The sequence below is a fragment of the Misgurnus anguillicaudatus genome, chromosome 9 (assembly GCF_027580225.2).
Source record: "Misgurnus anguillicaudatus chromosome 9, ASM2758022v2, whole genome shotgun sequence".
Lineage (NCBI taxonomy): Eukaryota > Metazoa > Chordata > Actinopteri > Cypriniformes > Cobitidae > Misgurnus > Misgurnus anguillicaudatus.
In genome coordinates, this window is record NC_073345.2 from 30,945,125 (window position 1) to 30,961,982 (window position 16,858).

General features: G+C 35.4%; 2 protein-coding genes across 6 annotated transcripts in view; one reads left to right on the forward strand and one right to left on the reverse strand.

The window, feature by feature from the left end:
* The window catches only part of dennd1a (DENN/MADD domain containing 1A), a 31,021-nt gene extending 22,527 nt beyond the window's left edge, over positions 1-8,494 (reverse strand). For all 4 annotated transcript variants that reach the window (XM_055179780.2, XM_055179778.2, XM_055179779.2 and 1 more), the window contains exons 1-3: positions 8,334-8,494; positions 6,509-6,573; positions 2,235-2,278 (exon numbers count right to left, since the gene is read on the reverse strand). In XM_055179780.2, the coding sequence (XP_055035755.2) occupies positions 2,235-2,278; positions 6,509-6,573; positions 8,334-8,350 (126 nt within the window). In that variant the 5' untranslated portion in view covers positions 8,351-8,494. The remainder of the gene's footprint in view (positions 1-2,234; positions 2,279-6,508; positions 6,574-8,333) is intronic.
* A 105-nt stretch (positions 8,495-8,599) lies between these two features.
* On the forward strand, positions 8,600-15,541 carry lhx2a (LIM homeobox 2a). 2 transcript variants are annotated; one of them, XM_055179781.2, is made up of 5 exons: positions 8,600-9,758; positions 12,287-12,471; positions 12,636-12,991; positions 14,096-14,292; positions 14,395-15,541. In XM_055179781.2, exons 1-5 carry the CDS (start codon positions 9,723-9,725, stop codon positions 14,644-14,646), a joined length of 1,026 nt encoding a protein of 341 aa, XP_055035756.2. In that variant the 5' UTR covers positions 8,600-9,722; the 3' UTR covers positions 14,647-15,541. The 2 variants fall into 2 exon arrangements, with proteins under 2 accessions (XP_055035756.2, XP_055035757.2); XM_055179782.2 differs by having other exon boundaries at positions 12,639-12,991.
* The last annotated feature ends 1,317 nt before the right edge of the window (positions 15,542-16,858 follow it).

Here is a 16,858-nt window from a genome sequence, read left to right on the forward strand (position 1 = left end):
TCTGCAAGAACACAAATTGGACCAAAGTTATGATTACCATGAATATAATTGCCAGAATGTTAACCTACTCTCTATGCTAAATTTAATTAGTTATTTTGCCAACATTAGTTAACATGTTAGCTAACGCTAGCTACATTAGCTGCTGTTGTGTTGGGACTTTCAGCTACCCAACTTTATTTTTCGTCAGTTTACGACAAAGTCGAACATAGCCCCCTTAACAATCAACTTTAAATAATTTGTTTTTATCTTTCATGTAGCATTTTATGAACAGAAAACCTACCACTGAGTTTCCCAATCCCGTAAATGCTGTGCAATTTTATTATATTATACATTTTATTTATTATATTATCTGTCCTGCAACTTTTAAGACAAAACAATTTTCTATTTGTGAAATCTGAGTATCACCATAAATAAAACATTGATTCTCAAAATGGCTATCCTCAAAACAACAGACAGAAACACACGTAGGTTTAGCTAGCCAACATAGCCTTGTATTTTAACAAAATAGCTAACTTACTCGCAATAGAGATTAATAGACTACTATACCATATGAAAGATAACTTACTCGGCAGTGCAAGAGCATGACTGGTCCACAAGGCTGTGCTGGTTGCATTTGAGTTACCAGTCATGTGGTTTCTCATTTTTTGCGTGAGACCGGTAAGCATTAGCCTCGATAGTAGTCGTGTCTCCTTCATTGCATATTTTTAAATTTTGAATATATCCCTCCACTGCATACTGTAACCCCTTTTGCCTCGATCTGGAGGAAATCGCAGAGGTATTGCTCCAAAAAATGTCACTGACACGCACGGGTATATCGCTTTCCGTCATGGCAATCTGTCGCGCTGGTCATTTGTTTGTCGGAAGTAGCAAAAAAGGGGGGCGGGGCTCGGCGAAAGGCTAATTCAATTCTGAACTATGCACAAGCCTGCCTTTTCCACGTGAATGTCTCGAATAACCAGAATTTCTTGTGGCAATGAAGCGAGTAAACTCAAAATGTTGAAGCGTCCATCTACACGCAAATAGCGCGTTTTTGCCGCGTCTTGTGTAAATGCACACTTAAATTTTTAATCTTTTTGAAAGTGTTTGCTTAATGTCCAATGTAAACGTAATGTAAAAATCAATCACTGATCTAGGCCTCCTGTTTTATTTTAGACACAGATGTGCATCTATGTTAAAGTCATATTAAAGGTTTTCGTTATCGCATTTCATAGCCTACTTCTTTTTAACCAATAGGCTAAGTGCTCCTCCGGTGGACACACAGCACATCTGGCTTCTTCTACCGACAGCAAAACCTCCCAAATCGAAAATGCAAAGCAAAACGAAACTTTACAGATAAAAATTATGATCACGAATTTCTTTACTAGCTCTTTTGCTTCGGTGACAAACTGTTCTAAAAGTTTCTGTAGACAATTGCTGCGCCACGGAAAGCCCTTATATGATGCTGGTTTGTGTGTTTTTTACGCAAACTGCCAACCTCATGCACATGCCCGCTTATGTAGAGCACTCCATATCCACTAACGTAAGAACGAGTATAAGAACAAATTCATCTGCATACGCATGTGTTGTGAATTAGGCAGAAAGTTTTCGTGAGAAGTTCAAATGTGCGTATAAATACGAAAAACGAGAAAAAGTATTAGTGAATGAGACCCATTGTCTTAAATGAAACTTTAGTGTGGCTACTGTAGTGTCTAAACCTTTCTGTGTACATATGAGCCCTTATGTGGACCCACCCCAGGGAGGTGTGTGTTTGCCTCCCCTCATCTGCGTCAGGAGTTGGGGATTAACTCTGGAACAATAGCATGACAGAGTACAGACAACCCAGATTACGCATCTTAACCGCTGGGTACCGACACCCAGATCGCCCCCTGGGACCACTAAACCCCACAATCACAGTAGACGGGAGTGATGATGCACCTGTGTGTGTGCTGTTAAAAGAGCTTGTAAACAGGTGGAGTGTAGCTAACAGGCACATGCATCTGCTTTAAAAGGTAGCATTGCTTATGTAAACATGAGCATAAGGGTCAGAAACTTACATCAGTTTGGTGAAACTCAATGCAGGGTGTTTATTGGTACAATGCAGTAACTCAGACCGTCACCCACATACACTTTCAGTTTCTCTAGTGGTTTACAAACCATCTGTCAGAACAGGTGCTCACTGCATTAACACTGAGGTGAACAACAATTACGAGGTCCCCACCCCAAAATCCCCAGAGGAAATGACAAAGAGAGCAAACCTGTTCGGTGTATGTGTCAGGGAAACTTCTTCGCACCTCTGGTCCTGAAAACAGCAAGCCAATGATTCATATTATTAAGATTATACAGACAAACAAAAAAATAAAATAATAATTTTACTGTGCACAAGTATGGGTCCCCATACCAATCATAGTTGTAGGTGTTTATATGCCATTTTTAAAATCAGTATTGTATCTGGTCAGTATTAAAAAGTAAATTCTTAATTTTACACAAAATCTGATATCCACTGTGTTATTCTGTCATCTTTTCATCCTTTTTGCCAAAACGCGATAAACGCCACTCCTCCTTCTCTGCTGAATGCAATAAATCCGCTCAACAAATCACAATGCACCATTCCACGCATTGTAAACAATAAGGACAACGCGTTGAATACACACAGGATCCTAGTTTTTCTCGTCTACTTTGTACTTCGTGATCAACAAACAAACAAAAAACGAAATAATATTTTTGATGGCACTGATAAACCTTTGGTGGTTTTCTGTGGCGGGGAAGAAACGTAAGCCATTAAAATCGAATAATTTACGCGAGAGGCACTCGAGACGTAAAAATGCCGGCTGTTGCTTGTTCTCACACGACATCATCAAGCTTCTGTCATGCTAACACATTGACCCCGGGAACCTTATGAAAAACTTTACATTATTTTACTCAAGTCAACGAAAATTGAGCAGGACAAAAACATTTTACAGTTGATCGCTGTGAAAAAAGTTCAGCGACGACGACCCAAGGATGACAGCTGATTTTTAATCAGTTTATACCACTAATCAACTAAATGAATTTAACATGGCAAAGATGAATGCACATTTATATATTGATTCAATAGATTTATAGCTTTTTTTAAAAAATTGTCATGGATTTATTGCATTTTGTGGAAAAAAAAATCAGTTTTTATTATAAATCTTTGAAAATCTAATTATGGATTTTAATTTTTAATGTTATTATACCTTAAATATGCTGCTATGTGAAAGTTTGTAACAGAAAATAGTGGTTTTTATTTTGTCACTTTCTTGGTATAGAAAACACATTTTTACGCAAATGAGTCAAAATGGATTTATTTCGTTTTGGAACCAAACTCTTCAAATCTATTTCACATCATCCCCAAGTTTCACTGCTAATAGATGTAAAACATTTTTAATATTTGCCTGTTTTGCTCAATGAACAAACTGAAGCTTCAGATTACTGACAGAGTCTGCGCTCAGGAAACCCTATTAGATCTGTAAGGGTTTCCTCAGCTTTCAGGGGAATATGTGGCAGTGTGTGCACATGGGAGGTTTTTGTCTCCAGAGATCAAACCCAAGATGCTCTTGCTGCCCTCATCAAACCTTATGGTCACTAAGCAACAGTCACCCTATGCCCGTTTTGCGTGGGGGGAGATCTCAGCAACAAATTCACCTACAGCCTCACCAAGTACCATACTACATTACACAAAATTCAAGTAACATTTATGAGAATTTATCTGACAATCTAACTTAGGATGTTCTGTTTCATTTTATTTTATTATTACACCATCTCTCTCTTACTAGTTGTGTTTCCATTGCAGATTTGCGCAAAACTTTAGTGTTATTTTCTTAATGTTGACAAAAGACTATGGCGAAATGACAGCGTTTCCATTCATCGATGATATGCGACTGAAACTTTCTAAGTTTTTCCTCTTGCGATAAGTCATTTGAATCATGTTGACTGATGTTGGTATGTTTACTTATATCACATCCACCGCACCAGGCAATATTTAAACCAAAGGAGATGAGTATTATCCAAACATTAAAGTATTAGCCCATTTTCTTAAAAAAAAAAAATCCAGATAATTTACTCACCACCATGTCATCCAAAATATTGATGTCTTTCTTTGTTCAGTCGAGATTTTTTTTTTTTTTTTTAGGAAAACATTTCAGAATTTTTCTCATTTTAATAGACTTTAATGGACCCCAACAATTAACAGTATTAATGCAGTTTAAAATTGCAGTTTCAACACAGTTTTAAAGGACTCTAAACGATCCCAAACGAGGCATAAGGGTCTTATCTAGTGAAAAATAAAAAATATGCACTTTTAAATCACAACTTCTCTTCTTCCTCCATCTGTGACGAGCCAGTGTGACTTCACGTAATTGCATAATGACGTTAAAAGGTCACGTGTTACATATATGAAATGCACATTTGCAGACCATTTTAAACAATAAACTGATACAAAGACATTAATTAGTATCATTCTACATACAATGTCGGAATAGTCCTCTCCACACTTGGAAACACTGGGGCGTACCTTCGAGGTCAAGGATTGGCGTATTACATGAGGTCGCTCTGGCGCGTCACAGGACCAGAATTTGTGGTTTAAAATTGCATTTTTTTTCTTCCCAAAAATGACACTCATTTCGCTAGATAAGACCCTTATGCCTCGTTTGAGATCGTTTAGAGTCCTTTGAAACTGCAGTTTTAAACTGCATTAAAACTGTTAAGTATTGGGGTCCATTAAAATGAGAAAAATCGTGGAATGTTTTCCTCAAAAAACATGATTTCTTCTCGACCGAACAAAGAAAGACATCAACACCCTGGATGACATGGTGGTGAGTAAATTATCTGGATTTTTTTTTAGAAAATTGACCAATCCTTTAATGCCAAGGAAAGACCCTTATATTTAGGAGCGGCAATGTATAGGTCTTTCTTGGAGGTAATAGTACATCATTTTAAAGGAAAACACCTTAGTTTTTCCATATTTTACTATGTTCTTAGCTCAACTTAGACAAATTAAAACATACCCATCTTTTTTCAATGCGTGCACTTTTAATCTTTGTACAGCACCTGGTGAATGTGTTAGCATTTAGCCTAGCCCCATTCATTCCTATGGCTCCAAACTGGGATGAATTTAGAAGCCACCAAACACTTCCATGTTTTTCGTATTTAAAGACTGTTACATGAGTAGTTACACGAGTAAGTATGGTGGCACAAAATAAAACTTTTTTTTGGAGCCATAAGAATGAATGGGGCTAGGCTAAATGCTAACACATTCAAGAAGCACTCTACAAAAATTGAAAGGGCACGCATTGAAAAAAGATAGTGTATTAATTAATTCAAGTTGAGGTAAGAACATAGTAAAATATTGAAAAATGGTGGTGTTTTCCTTTAAATAAAAAAAATATGTAGGAGTGTTCTCCAAACATAATTTATATGCTAGCCTTTTATATTTGGGAGCAGACACATATTGAGGTGTTTTTGGGAGGTTTTAGTACATACCATGTCATCTTTAAATAATAATTATGTGACTTGCATCAGGTGACCTGAAAATGCAAATAAACGTTTCCATTGCAGTTTTGCGAAATACCCCTTTTTTTAATGCGAGCATAAAAACTTCTTTGTGATGTATAGGAATTGTTTTTTTGCGAAACTGACTTTCCATTGTCCGTATTTTTATTTCGCAATGTCGATTTGCGCAATATAAAGGGTAATGAAAACAGGAAATGTGTAAGAAAATAGTCCTTCTCGCAATAGCATTTTAAAGACAAAAACTGTTAAATGTCCTAAAATAAAACATCTGAACAATGTCTTAGGGTGTGGAAACCATGGTATAAGCACAATAATTGACTTTGGTCCATTGAATTATTTAAAAATAATAAGCATTACCGGCTCGGGTGTGCATTATTTTCGAATAATTCAACAGCCAGTCATCAATTATTCCTTCCATAACAAAATTGCCATTTAGTTAATGCCAAATGGGCTTTTATTTTGTTTTAAACTGTTTTCCCAAACTCACTTTTTCGACAGCAGCTATATTTTATTCAGTTTTTCAAATGGTTATATTCTTCACTATTTTAAATTTGGTACTCATTATCATGGATCACAAGATGTAACAGGCCAAAACAATATAATATTTTCTGATTTCCTGTTGCCCGAATTAGTCAGTGTCTAGCCTTGGTGTGTTAACAGAGATTGACGGTAACAGAATTGACACTGACTAATTCGAATAAGAGGAAATTACGCAAGATAGTCCAAAACATTATGCAATATACATTCTCACAGTTCACCTTAACCTATTTTATTGTATCATATACAAGCTAAAATCACTGCTAAACCTCTAGAATTGCTACATATCCTCTGATGACACAAGAAAACTTCCTTCCTAAAAATTTTAGAAAAAAAGAACTAGATTGCCACCGTAATCAGATGTCTGATTATGGCAGTGACTCGGTGTGGATTACAGAGAAATCTGTCTGGGTTGGTGAGTGTTATTACAGTACGTTACTGAAACCCTAATCTTTAAACTCACCAGTGCCAGCCGTCCCAGAATGTCCCACCTCCATGTACACCTCGAAAGCTGACCCAGGGTTCTCCCTAAAATATAAATAGCATAGGGTCAGGGGTCAAAGATCAAATAGGACACTTTAGGGAATGTTGGGTGATGCGTGTCATTCAACACACTAACCTCAATGTTGCTATGAGGGCTATCAAGTAGCTTCACAGCAAAACAAAATCGAACCACTATGAGTGGGAGGATTAATACTTCGATACATTTCGGTGCAATTCAGATCGACACCAAGTATGGGCCGGTATGAGATTTGGTAGTATGACCTTAAACAAAAATACCACAATGTCGTGGTATTGCAACACTAAAATGTTTTCAACTTTTCAAATTGACATGATACATTTTATCTTTAAGCAACATTCAGCATGTATGCCAGGTAAAAATAAAGCCTATTCTTTCAAAAAAATATATTTTGTAATTATATTAAATGTAAACATCAAATCAATGACATGACTTAGGGGCAGTTTTCCAGACAGGGTTTAGATTAATCCAGGACTAGGCCTTAGTTATATTAGGACATTTAAGTAGTTTTTAAAAAAAACAATACTGGTGTGCATCTTGAGACAAAACACTGGCAGTAATATATGTTAAGATTTGTCAGTGCAAGGTGTTTTAAAATTAAGGCAGCTTAAACATGCATTTTAGTCTAGGACTATCATGATAAGCCCTGCCCGGGAAACCACACCTTAATGATTTAGTTAATTTTGTGTAAACACAGCTCATACATTGAAAAGGGTATCACGGAAACTTTTAGTGGTTTAAAACTTTGACTCTTTAAAACTTCTTAAAACCCTAAAAAATAAAATTGCTTTAAATAACTACGGATTACTTTTCAAATAACAACTGCAAAGGGAATTATAAAAATAAGAACTGAGCAGAGATGCAAGATTTTGGATTTTTGACAATATCCGACATGCTGATAATTTCCATTCATTTTAGCCAATAGCTGATACTGATATAAGCCCCAAAAATGATCCCTATAGCAAACCTGTGAGCTAACGTGGATTTTAACACGTCATTATATGAGCAAATCATATCAGTGTAAATTTTCATATAATTATTTTATAAGCCATTATCGATCGATAATATTGGCATTCAATAATATTGATATGCCAATGATTTCATTCATCCCTAAAACTGACAAACCAAATAAAATGTTATAGTTTGCTGTAAAAGAGTCTAAATGTTGATGGTTGGTTATGGCTGGTGTCCCGACTTGATCTTGACAGGTTTCAACATGGTGCAATAAAGGAATGTTTATAACTCAGCGTTTCTATCCTTCACACAGTTTTCTAAACAGGCATATCATGGCCTGATTGTAAACCCAGAAAAACACTTGTGACCACATGTAGGCACAGACTGACCTCTGTCATGTCTTATAAATAAAGTGCATTGAATTACTGTAAACACTGTACCTCCAATACTTCTATACAGACAGCTTATGTGTTTCTTTTTCTTTTAAATTGATATTCATTTGCATGCCATCACAATACATAATGTTAAGGCATGAAATCTGTCCATCTGATCATTGTTTACGTTATGATATGGATCTACGCCTTAGATAAGACAGTACTGGAAAATATTATCCTCCCAAAACAGACAACACAAAACAAACAAATGTGATTAATGCCTGTATAAACTATACAAATGACAAAATAAACAAGCAATTGTCCAGTTCACAGTCTCTTTCTGTCGCAACAAGTCCAAACGGGCCTTTTAGGAGGTCAAAACATTTATTTATAACGGTATTTCATGTCACGCGGGCGAGAGTAAAGATTTTGAGGCTTACTTGATCCGAGAGCCCATTTTCAGCTTTATGTCAATCCAATCCTTCCCTTGCAAGAATATGACAACAACGCGTTGTCTCTGTTATATTTCCCCGTCACATACTGCACAGGAACGCCATGGTGTGTCTACACGCGCGGATCACGGTACTGCCGCCGCTGGGGATTGTGGGAGTTGTAGTTGAATGAGCGTGTCTGCGGCTGTGATGTGACGCAGCGGTAAACTACGTTTCCCATGTTGAGAAATATTAGTGGCGTAGAAAGCGCCTGACACAGAAGGGAGTGGAGTATGATGCTTGGGCAATGCTATAATGAATTTCAACAACAACTGTAACAGCTGTACGACAGATGGTCAGTATGGATGCGTATTGTTGTTTGGTTGAATCAGGGTTTGTGAATGCTGTGCTAGATTTTGAACGAAATGCAATACCGTTTGCTAATTGCCTAAATGTAAATGCATATGCTGTAAAATAAATTAAACGGCAAGATTATTGGAGTGCTGTCTTTTTTATACAACATTTGTGTTTTCTCACATCTATTGTAGGTACTGGTAAACACACAATACATATTTCAAAGTGAATGTACACTAAAAGTTTATTTATTGGATGTGTTTATTTATTTTGATTTATTCTTGTATTTATGGGATGTGTATCAAACTGATTCCAAAGAATTTATTGACGTAATAATTTAATAATACATAAGCCTACATAACATAAAAACCTATTAGACACCAGTGGCAGCCTAAACATTTATTTATTTATTTTTATTATAAGTGTGTATTTAAATTAAAAAAAAGGTAGGCTATGCATGAAGGGCGACAAAAATTTTTGAGAACCTTAATCTAACTCTAAAATGTACTATTGGTCTAACCTGTTATGTTAATTTAGTCATAAACATTTTTACAGTTCCGTTTTGCCTGTGTCATGTGCACGTCAGCGGCATCTCATGTGGTTAAGCGCGCGGAGTTGCGTCCTCAGGTCTCCACGCAACCTCATCTCATCCACTGTCCTCACGTGGGTAGGGAAACAGGCAACCTGAGACAATGCGACTAGAGTCAAAGTAAACGCTACTGGCTCAGTGTTTTGCACCGTTGCCAACCCGCAGGTCCACCCAGGACTCAACGGAACGACATCCTCTTATGCCACATGAGATCTGGGATTCTGTTATTGCAAACAAGCTTTCTGATTTGCAAACTTTGATTTTTTTTAGATGGTTTATGTAGTGGCGAATAGGAAAAAACTTTAAAATAGCTGAACGTTTGCATGTGTAGACTAATGCTTTCAAATGCATTTAGTCACTTGCTTTTTAGACAGACAAACAAAAGAACAGATTTATAGGGGACATCTCACTTCATTAAAGAAGGTGGAATACGCGCATTTTTCAGCCATTTATCTATGAACTCAACAGGCAACATGGACGATGATGAACAGGTAAGAATCATTTTGTATTGGACAGCAAAAGAAAAGGGTGGAAAAGAATGATAATGGATAATTAAGGTGCATAATTGATAATAATTGGTTAATAATGGACATTATTATTTTATGTTATAATCGTGCTTATATTTCACTATGTTTTAATTCAAATGCAAATCTGCAACACAAACAGTAAAATAATGCATTTAGACCGTCAGGAGCTGTTTCTACTCTCACCCATAAAAATATGATGCTATGCTTCAGGTTGACATAATCATAAATGATTACTTAGTACACTCTAAAAAAACAAACGGTGCTATATAGAACCAAAACTGTTGCTTTGGATCGTAATCATAGAAGAACCGTTTTTAGTGCCATATAGCACCGGTGAAGCACCAGTGAAGCACCTGTGTAGAACCATATAGGTGCCATATAGAACCACTATAGCACCAAATATGGTTCTACATAGCACTATATGGTTCTACACAGGTGCTTCACTGGTGCTTCACCGGTGCTATATGGCACTAAAAACGGCTCTTCTATGATTACGAGCAAAGAACCACTTTTGGTGCTATATAGCACCGTTTGTTTTTAGAGTGTACAGTAAAGTAATTCTATACCAATAAACCAACAATATAATGCTATATTAAAGTATTTTTATTTCTATATCTGTTTACGTATTTGTAATACCAAGTGCAATGATATAAAGGATTCTGCATGATTGTAGCCTATTGATACAGAGAAGTAAAGCTTGAAAATTGCGAAAATTGTTTTTAATTGGCATGTTGCTTTTCATTGCTCCTAACATTTGTCTTTATAAAATTCCCGTTTAGCCTAATTTCTGCTTTTGTCAAATAACTGTGGCTACGTTTTTCTGGTTGTGCTAAAATGTAAATGTGCTTATAAGTGGCCTTTTTAAAAAGTTTTTGTTATTATTTTGTCAGATGAATAATGAGTAAATGCATGCCTCAAAATATTAATATTTGGAAAAAAATACGAGAAAGAAATGTTAATAGTTCTTAATTTGATTTTAAAATGAAATATGTTTACATAATTTTTTTTTTTAAAAAACGTGTTTAAATGTGAAATTTATGTAATAAAATATCCCTTTATACACGTAGCATTTTGTTATTCAGAAACGAAGATCGCAAAACACTGTATATTTTTTGTCATTTGGACTATGTTGTCCTTATTTCATAAATAAAAATAAAAACAATATTTTTATTAGGGACTTGGCAGAAAATTTGTCGGTAGTTGGCAGAATGAAACAAAAATTCTTATTTTTAACTTAAACACATAGTAGGCTAATATTAAATTTAGGGAAAAAAAATTTTTTTCCGTGGCTGTATCAGAGGTGGAAAGTAACGAATTACATTTACTCACGTTACTGTAATTGAGTAGTTTTTTTGTGTATTTTTACTTTTTTGAGTAGTTTTTAAAATCTGTACTTTTACTTTTACTTAAGTATGTTTTAATTAAAGTATTGTACTTCGCTACATTTTAAATCATATCCGTTACTGAGTAAAAAAATATTTAAAAAAGCAAAGTGAAAAAGACGCGAAACGGATGTAAATGGGCGGGGCCCGGGGAACGCGCAAAAAGAACCATGGAGACGGACGAGACAGGCGCGCGCTAATACAGCCCTGCCTCAGTTCAAATCTTATGAAAGAAACCCCTGGTCATATTTAAGCGACCACTTTCCACTGACGCGAAGCGAGTGTTTCATTTCTATGAAAGGTAGGATTCATGCTCTTAAGTACGAAATTGCACGACGCGTTTTTAATACCATGCGCATTATCTTCCGAGGTCTAGCAGCTTCGCGTCAAGTCAAACACAACTTCAAAAGAAGTCCTCGAGAATGCGTAGGTCATAAGACATTGCAGAGAGAGAGAGAGAGAGAGAGAGAGAGAGAGAAGAATAAAGGTCATCAGGTACCCAGGTCAGGGAAGTAAGAACATAATAAACGTGTCAAATGTATATAGGCTAGACATGGCACTCATCTCATTATATGCTCATTTAAACTAGATATATAGTTTAATAAAATAATGTATGTTACCAGCAATACATCAATTACAACCTTACTATAGTGATTGTATTTACAAGCTGCTGACCACCTTCAAAAGTGCATAACTCACATGTAAAAATCATTAAACAATTCCATAAATGTTTCTTAGTTTATTAACTTTTTGTTATTGCACTTTAATTGTAAAGATGTTCCTACAATTAAAAACAACTAGTTTGAGATTTATATTCCCTTGTCGTTTTTGAACTATACTAGAATCCTCCACCACTCCCCGCTTTAAAAAAAAGTAACTTTTACTCTGAGTAAAGTTAAAATGATTTACTTTTTACTTTTACTTGAGTAGATTTTTAGACAAGTAACTTTACTTTTACTTAAGTAAAATATTATTAAAGTAACTTTACTTTTACTTGAGTACAATATTTTAGTACTTTTTCCACCTCTGGGCTGTATATATACAAATACACCCAAAGTAATTTCGAAACATTTTGATGTGTTTTTGAACCGTTTATCTGTTGCGTTGCAGAGCTCCGAGTCTCTTGTGTGCGCGGGCTGTGGCAGACTGATCGCAGATCAGTTTTACCTGGTCGCCGCTGACAGACAGTGGCACGAGCGCTGTTTGAAATGCAGCGCGTGCCAAGCTGACCTGGAGTCAGAGCTCACGTGTTTCAGTAAGCACGGGGATATTTACTGTAAAAAAGACTATTACAGGTAAAATTTAAATAGTGAACGTTATGTATATTTTTAATGTCATTGGAGGCCTATTTAAATAAAAGCGTTTGTATAACCTCTTTTAAAATCTGCTATTTGGAAATAACTTTTGTGCTATTCTGTATCTTTTTTATCCCTGTGTATAATATCCCATCTCTCTTAAGCAGGACATTTTCTTTGCAAAGATGTGCAAGGTGTCACCTGGGGATCCCGGCCACAGAGATAGTGATGCGTGCCAATGGTCTGGTGTACCACCTGAGCTGCTTTTCTTGCATCACCTGCGACAAACTGCTGTTCACTGGAGATCATTACGGGATGCGAGACACTTCAGTGTACTGCCAGGTCCATTTCCATATGATGCTAGAAGAGGAATGTCATACAGACCTTCTTTATTACTCAGACATGTCTCCTGTCGAGCCAAACTCTAAGACCTCCACAAATGAAGGGACCCCTGTGCAGAGGGGACGCTCACGAAAGAGGAAAAACTCAGATGCTGCAGACCCTGTTGTTTATAATGCAGGTAATGCATTGTGCATGATCTAAATACTAATGCATGGCTACTTAAGATTTAATGTTAATTCAGTTTAATTTTTTTGCAAAGCAGCTTTACATTAAATACAGAGAATTTGAAGACCTTCGCATCATAAAATCTATATAATGCTAATACCAAATCAGAGAGCCACATAAGTACATACAAACATTGTCAAGAGTTTGGTGAATAGCTATAAAATATTTATAAAATTTTAAATGTTTGCAGGCACTATATATATATATATATATATATATATATATATATATATATATATATATATATATATATATATATATATATATATATATATATATATATATACACACTGTAAAAAAATTCTGTAGAAATTGCAGCTGGGTTGCCGGTAACTTACCGTAGATTTAAATTTATGTTTTTACTGGCAACATTTTGTTCAAAGTTAAATGAACATTAAACATTTACAAGTCTTTGTCTTTATAGAGTAAAACTAAAAAAACAGCATCAAGCAAAACATTCTGGGAAACAAAATCTGAAGCAAAAAACAGAAAAAGGTTGATGATGATTTCTGGTTCCCAGAATGCTTTGCATGAGGCTGTTTTTGTATAGTTTTATTCTGTAAAGAGGCTGTTATTGTATAGTTTTATGATGATTTCTGGTTCCCAGAAGGCTTTGCATGAGGCTGTTATTGTATAGTTTTATTCTGTAAAGATAAAGACTTGTTAATATTTAAAAATTATTTAACTTTGAACAAACTCTTGCCAGTAAACAACATAAATGTAAATCTACGGTAAATTACCGGCATCCCAGCTGCAAAAACATTGTAATTTCTACGGATTTTTTTACAGTGTATATATATATATATATATATATATATATATATATATATATATATATATATATATATATATATATATTTATTTATTTATTTATTTATTTTTTGCACTTTTGATATTCCAGAAAATAAGGGAAATCCCACATCATGCACTCAATATAAGATTATTTGTGAATGAATATACTGTTGTTGACTGTAACTTGTTCTTTAGCCTTAATATGCACAAAATACAGACATTTACACAATATGATTGTGTGTTTGTGTGTGCATGTATGCTCTAGATGTGAGTGATAGGGGTGTGGACCTGTTGGAGAGAGTGAGACAGTTTAGCTGTCAGAAGTCCAAACGCCTGCGAACGTCCTTTAAGCATCACCAGCTGCGGAGCATGCAGAACTTCTTCAACCACAACCACAATCCAGACGCCAAAGACCTCAAAGAGCTCGCACAAAAAACCGGCCTCACAAAACGTGTGCTCCAGGTGCAAATAATATTTTTGAATATGTGACTTCTGTAACAGTAATAAGTGTACTGCACATTACACAAAAAAATCTGCTTACTCAAAGACATCTTTGTTTTCCAGGTTTGGTTCCAAAATGCTCGTGCAAAATTCAGGAGAAATCTATATCAGGAGAGCATTGGAGCGGGTAATATTTCGGACAATTCCACCATCACGTCCCCATCTGTACCATCACCAGAGATGTCCCCTCCGTCTTTGAATTCATCCAGCCCCTCCAACACCTCTCCAGCACAACAAACACACTTAGAGCAAAACACACATGTGCACCACAACAGCATGAGCCCATCACAATGCACACCACCCAATTTCTTCTAAGGGGCTTCATCACAAAATAAAGACTGCACAGCATTTTAGATTCACAAAGCATTTGAAATACATTTATAATGTTTCATTATTGGTTCTTCAGATCAGTCTAATAACTTTACATCTAAGTCAAGTCAACAAGCTTTATTGTCATTTTAACCATTTAGCAGTGCAGTACATATAGTGAAATTAGAAGTTTCTAATTGGTCCATATAATTATAAATCTTTATCGTGAAATATCTTAAAAACTTTAGCCAACCAGCACCTTTATCACCTGTTTTTTTTTTTTATTAGTATTTATTTATTATTGCAAAACTCACTTTTAGTACTTGTTACCATTGCTGTTTTACCATTTAAGTATGGTTATGCTTGAAATGGAGTGCCAGATGTACAATGCATGTTGCACATTATGTACTGTACAATGCATACTACTTATAAATATATAAAATCTGAAACTGCATACAATGATTAAATAATTCAAAAAGTAGATGATTAAAAAATACAAGCTACAAAACAATGCTGACTGTGACGTCCAGTTAAAATGAAGTATGTTTTTGTTTTGCATTTTATCTAATATGTAAAGAAATAGATTAAGTGCATTGCCTTATGGGATACAGTATGTAGTGTACTTTGGATGTATACAGAACATTTTGGCAAATCTCATTCAGATCTGTGCATACAAAACAGTAGGGCTGTCAAAAGATTAATCCAGATTAATTGCATACAAAATAAAAGTTTGTGCTTGCATAATATATTTATGTATATATAAATACACACATATGTATACATTTAAGAACAATGTAAATGTTTCTTAAAAATATGTGTGTGTATTTATATACAAAATAATTACACACATATTATGCAAAAACCAACTTTTATTTTGTATGCGATTAATCTTTTCACAGCCCAAAAATGCATTCTGTGCAGTTAATGTATACTATATGGTACAGTGTCGTCTGAACTATCTGAGCTATTTTCACTTATATTAGGTCACAAAAAATTCAAAGATCCATTCACAAACAAAGTAAAATGTATTTTTTTGGGGGGGGGGGGTCCCAAACAATATTAAGTAGGCTTATGCTTCCCTGTAAATGACAGCAAAATAAAGTTTGTTTATTTTACCCTGTGTGTTCTTCTGTATTTTGCTATGTGAGTGTGTAAAGTTTGTGTAATTGTAAATGCCATGATCCATGTAGAGGTGATTGTGGTTGGCATATACGAGCTGAGGTTGAACTGTCCCAGTACTGGCACAGATACACAGACCCAGCATCAAAAGAGAGAAATTTAGTGCCGTCTTTGTTCCATAGCCACATTGTTTTATTAGCTGCTAATGAAGTCTCAGTTTTGCAAAAAGATTTTCCCCCTTTCGAAGTTTCTTTCAATTTACAATCATCATGTAAAACGTTTACATTCAAAATCATGGAAATAATAAGGAAGACTTGGGTGTACGCTGCATATTTCGTAGAAGTGGCTGTGGTGTTAAACCAAGTGTTTACTGTACCACAACCAAGCATATGTTTGTGTTTGGGTACGTGTGTGTGTGTGTGTGTGTGTGTGTGTGTGTGTGTGTGTGTGTGTGTGTTTGTGCTTTTATGGATAAGAAATTACAGGGAATGCCACTCTCTCATGCCGCAGGCTGAGAGTAAAAAACACATATAGACAAAAAATAGTCACATGCTGTTAACAAGAATATAAACTTGGTGATCATTCAGGCAGAGCAGACATGCAACAACCAGAGCGAAAATTATATTAGCATGTTCAATATTTACAAAAAATATGAATATTATCATAAAAGAATCCAGAAAAACTCTTTTATAAAAGCTGAACATGGTAATTTAAAGATATGTATGCATTTGAAACACACTTTTATCCAATGCGACTTACAGTGCATTACAACAGGTATTTATATATCAACATGTGTGTTTCTTGGGTTTAAACCCATGACCTTTTGCCCTGCTAATTCATTGCTGTATTACAGAATGTGTTAAAGGGGACATTTCACAATGTCAAATAAATCGTTGGTGTCCCCAGAGTCCATATGTGAAGTTTTAGCTCAAAATATATTAGCATGTTAAATTGCCACTTTGTAGGTGTGAGCAAAAATGTGCCATTTTGTGTGTGTCCTTTAAAATGCAAATGAGCTGATCTCTGCACTAAATGGCAATGCCATAGTGTTGGATATGATAAAGGGCAGTATTATCCCCTTCTGGCATCACAAGGGGAG

Coding starts and splice junctions, on each gene's coding strand:
- lhx2a (XM_055179781.2), top strand. CDS start 9,723: ATGAACTCAACAGGCAACATGGACGATGATGAACAG. Junction 9,759..12,286: donor ACATGGACGATGATGAACAG/GTAAGAATCATT, acceptor GTTGCGTTGCAG/AGCTCCGAGTCTCTTGTGTG. Junction 12,992..14,095: donor CCCTGTTGTTTATAATGCAG/GTAATGCATTGT, acceptor TGTATGCTCTAG/ATGTGAGTGATAGGGGTGTG.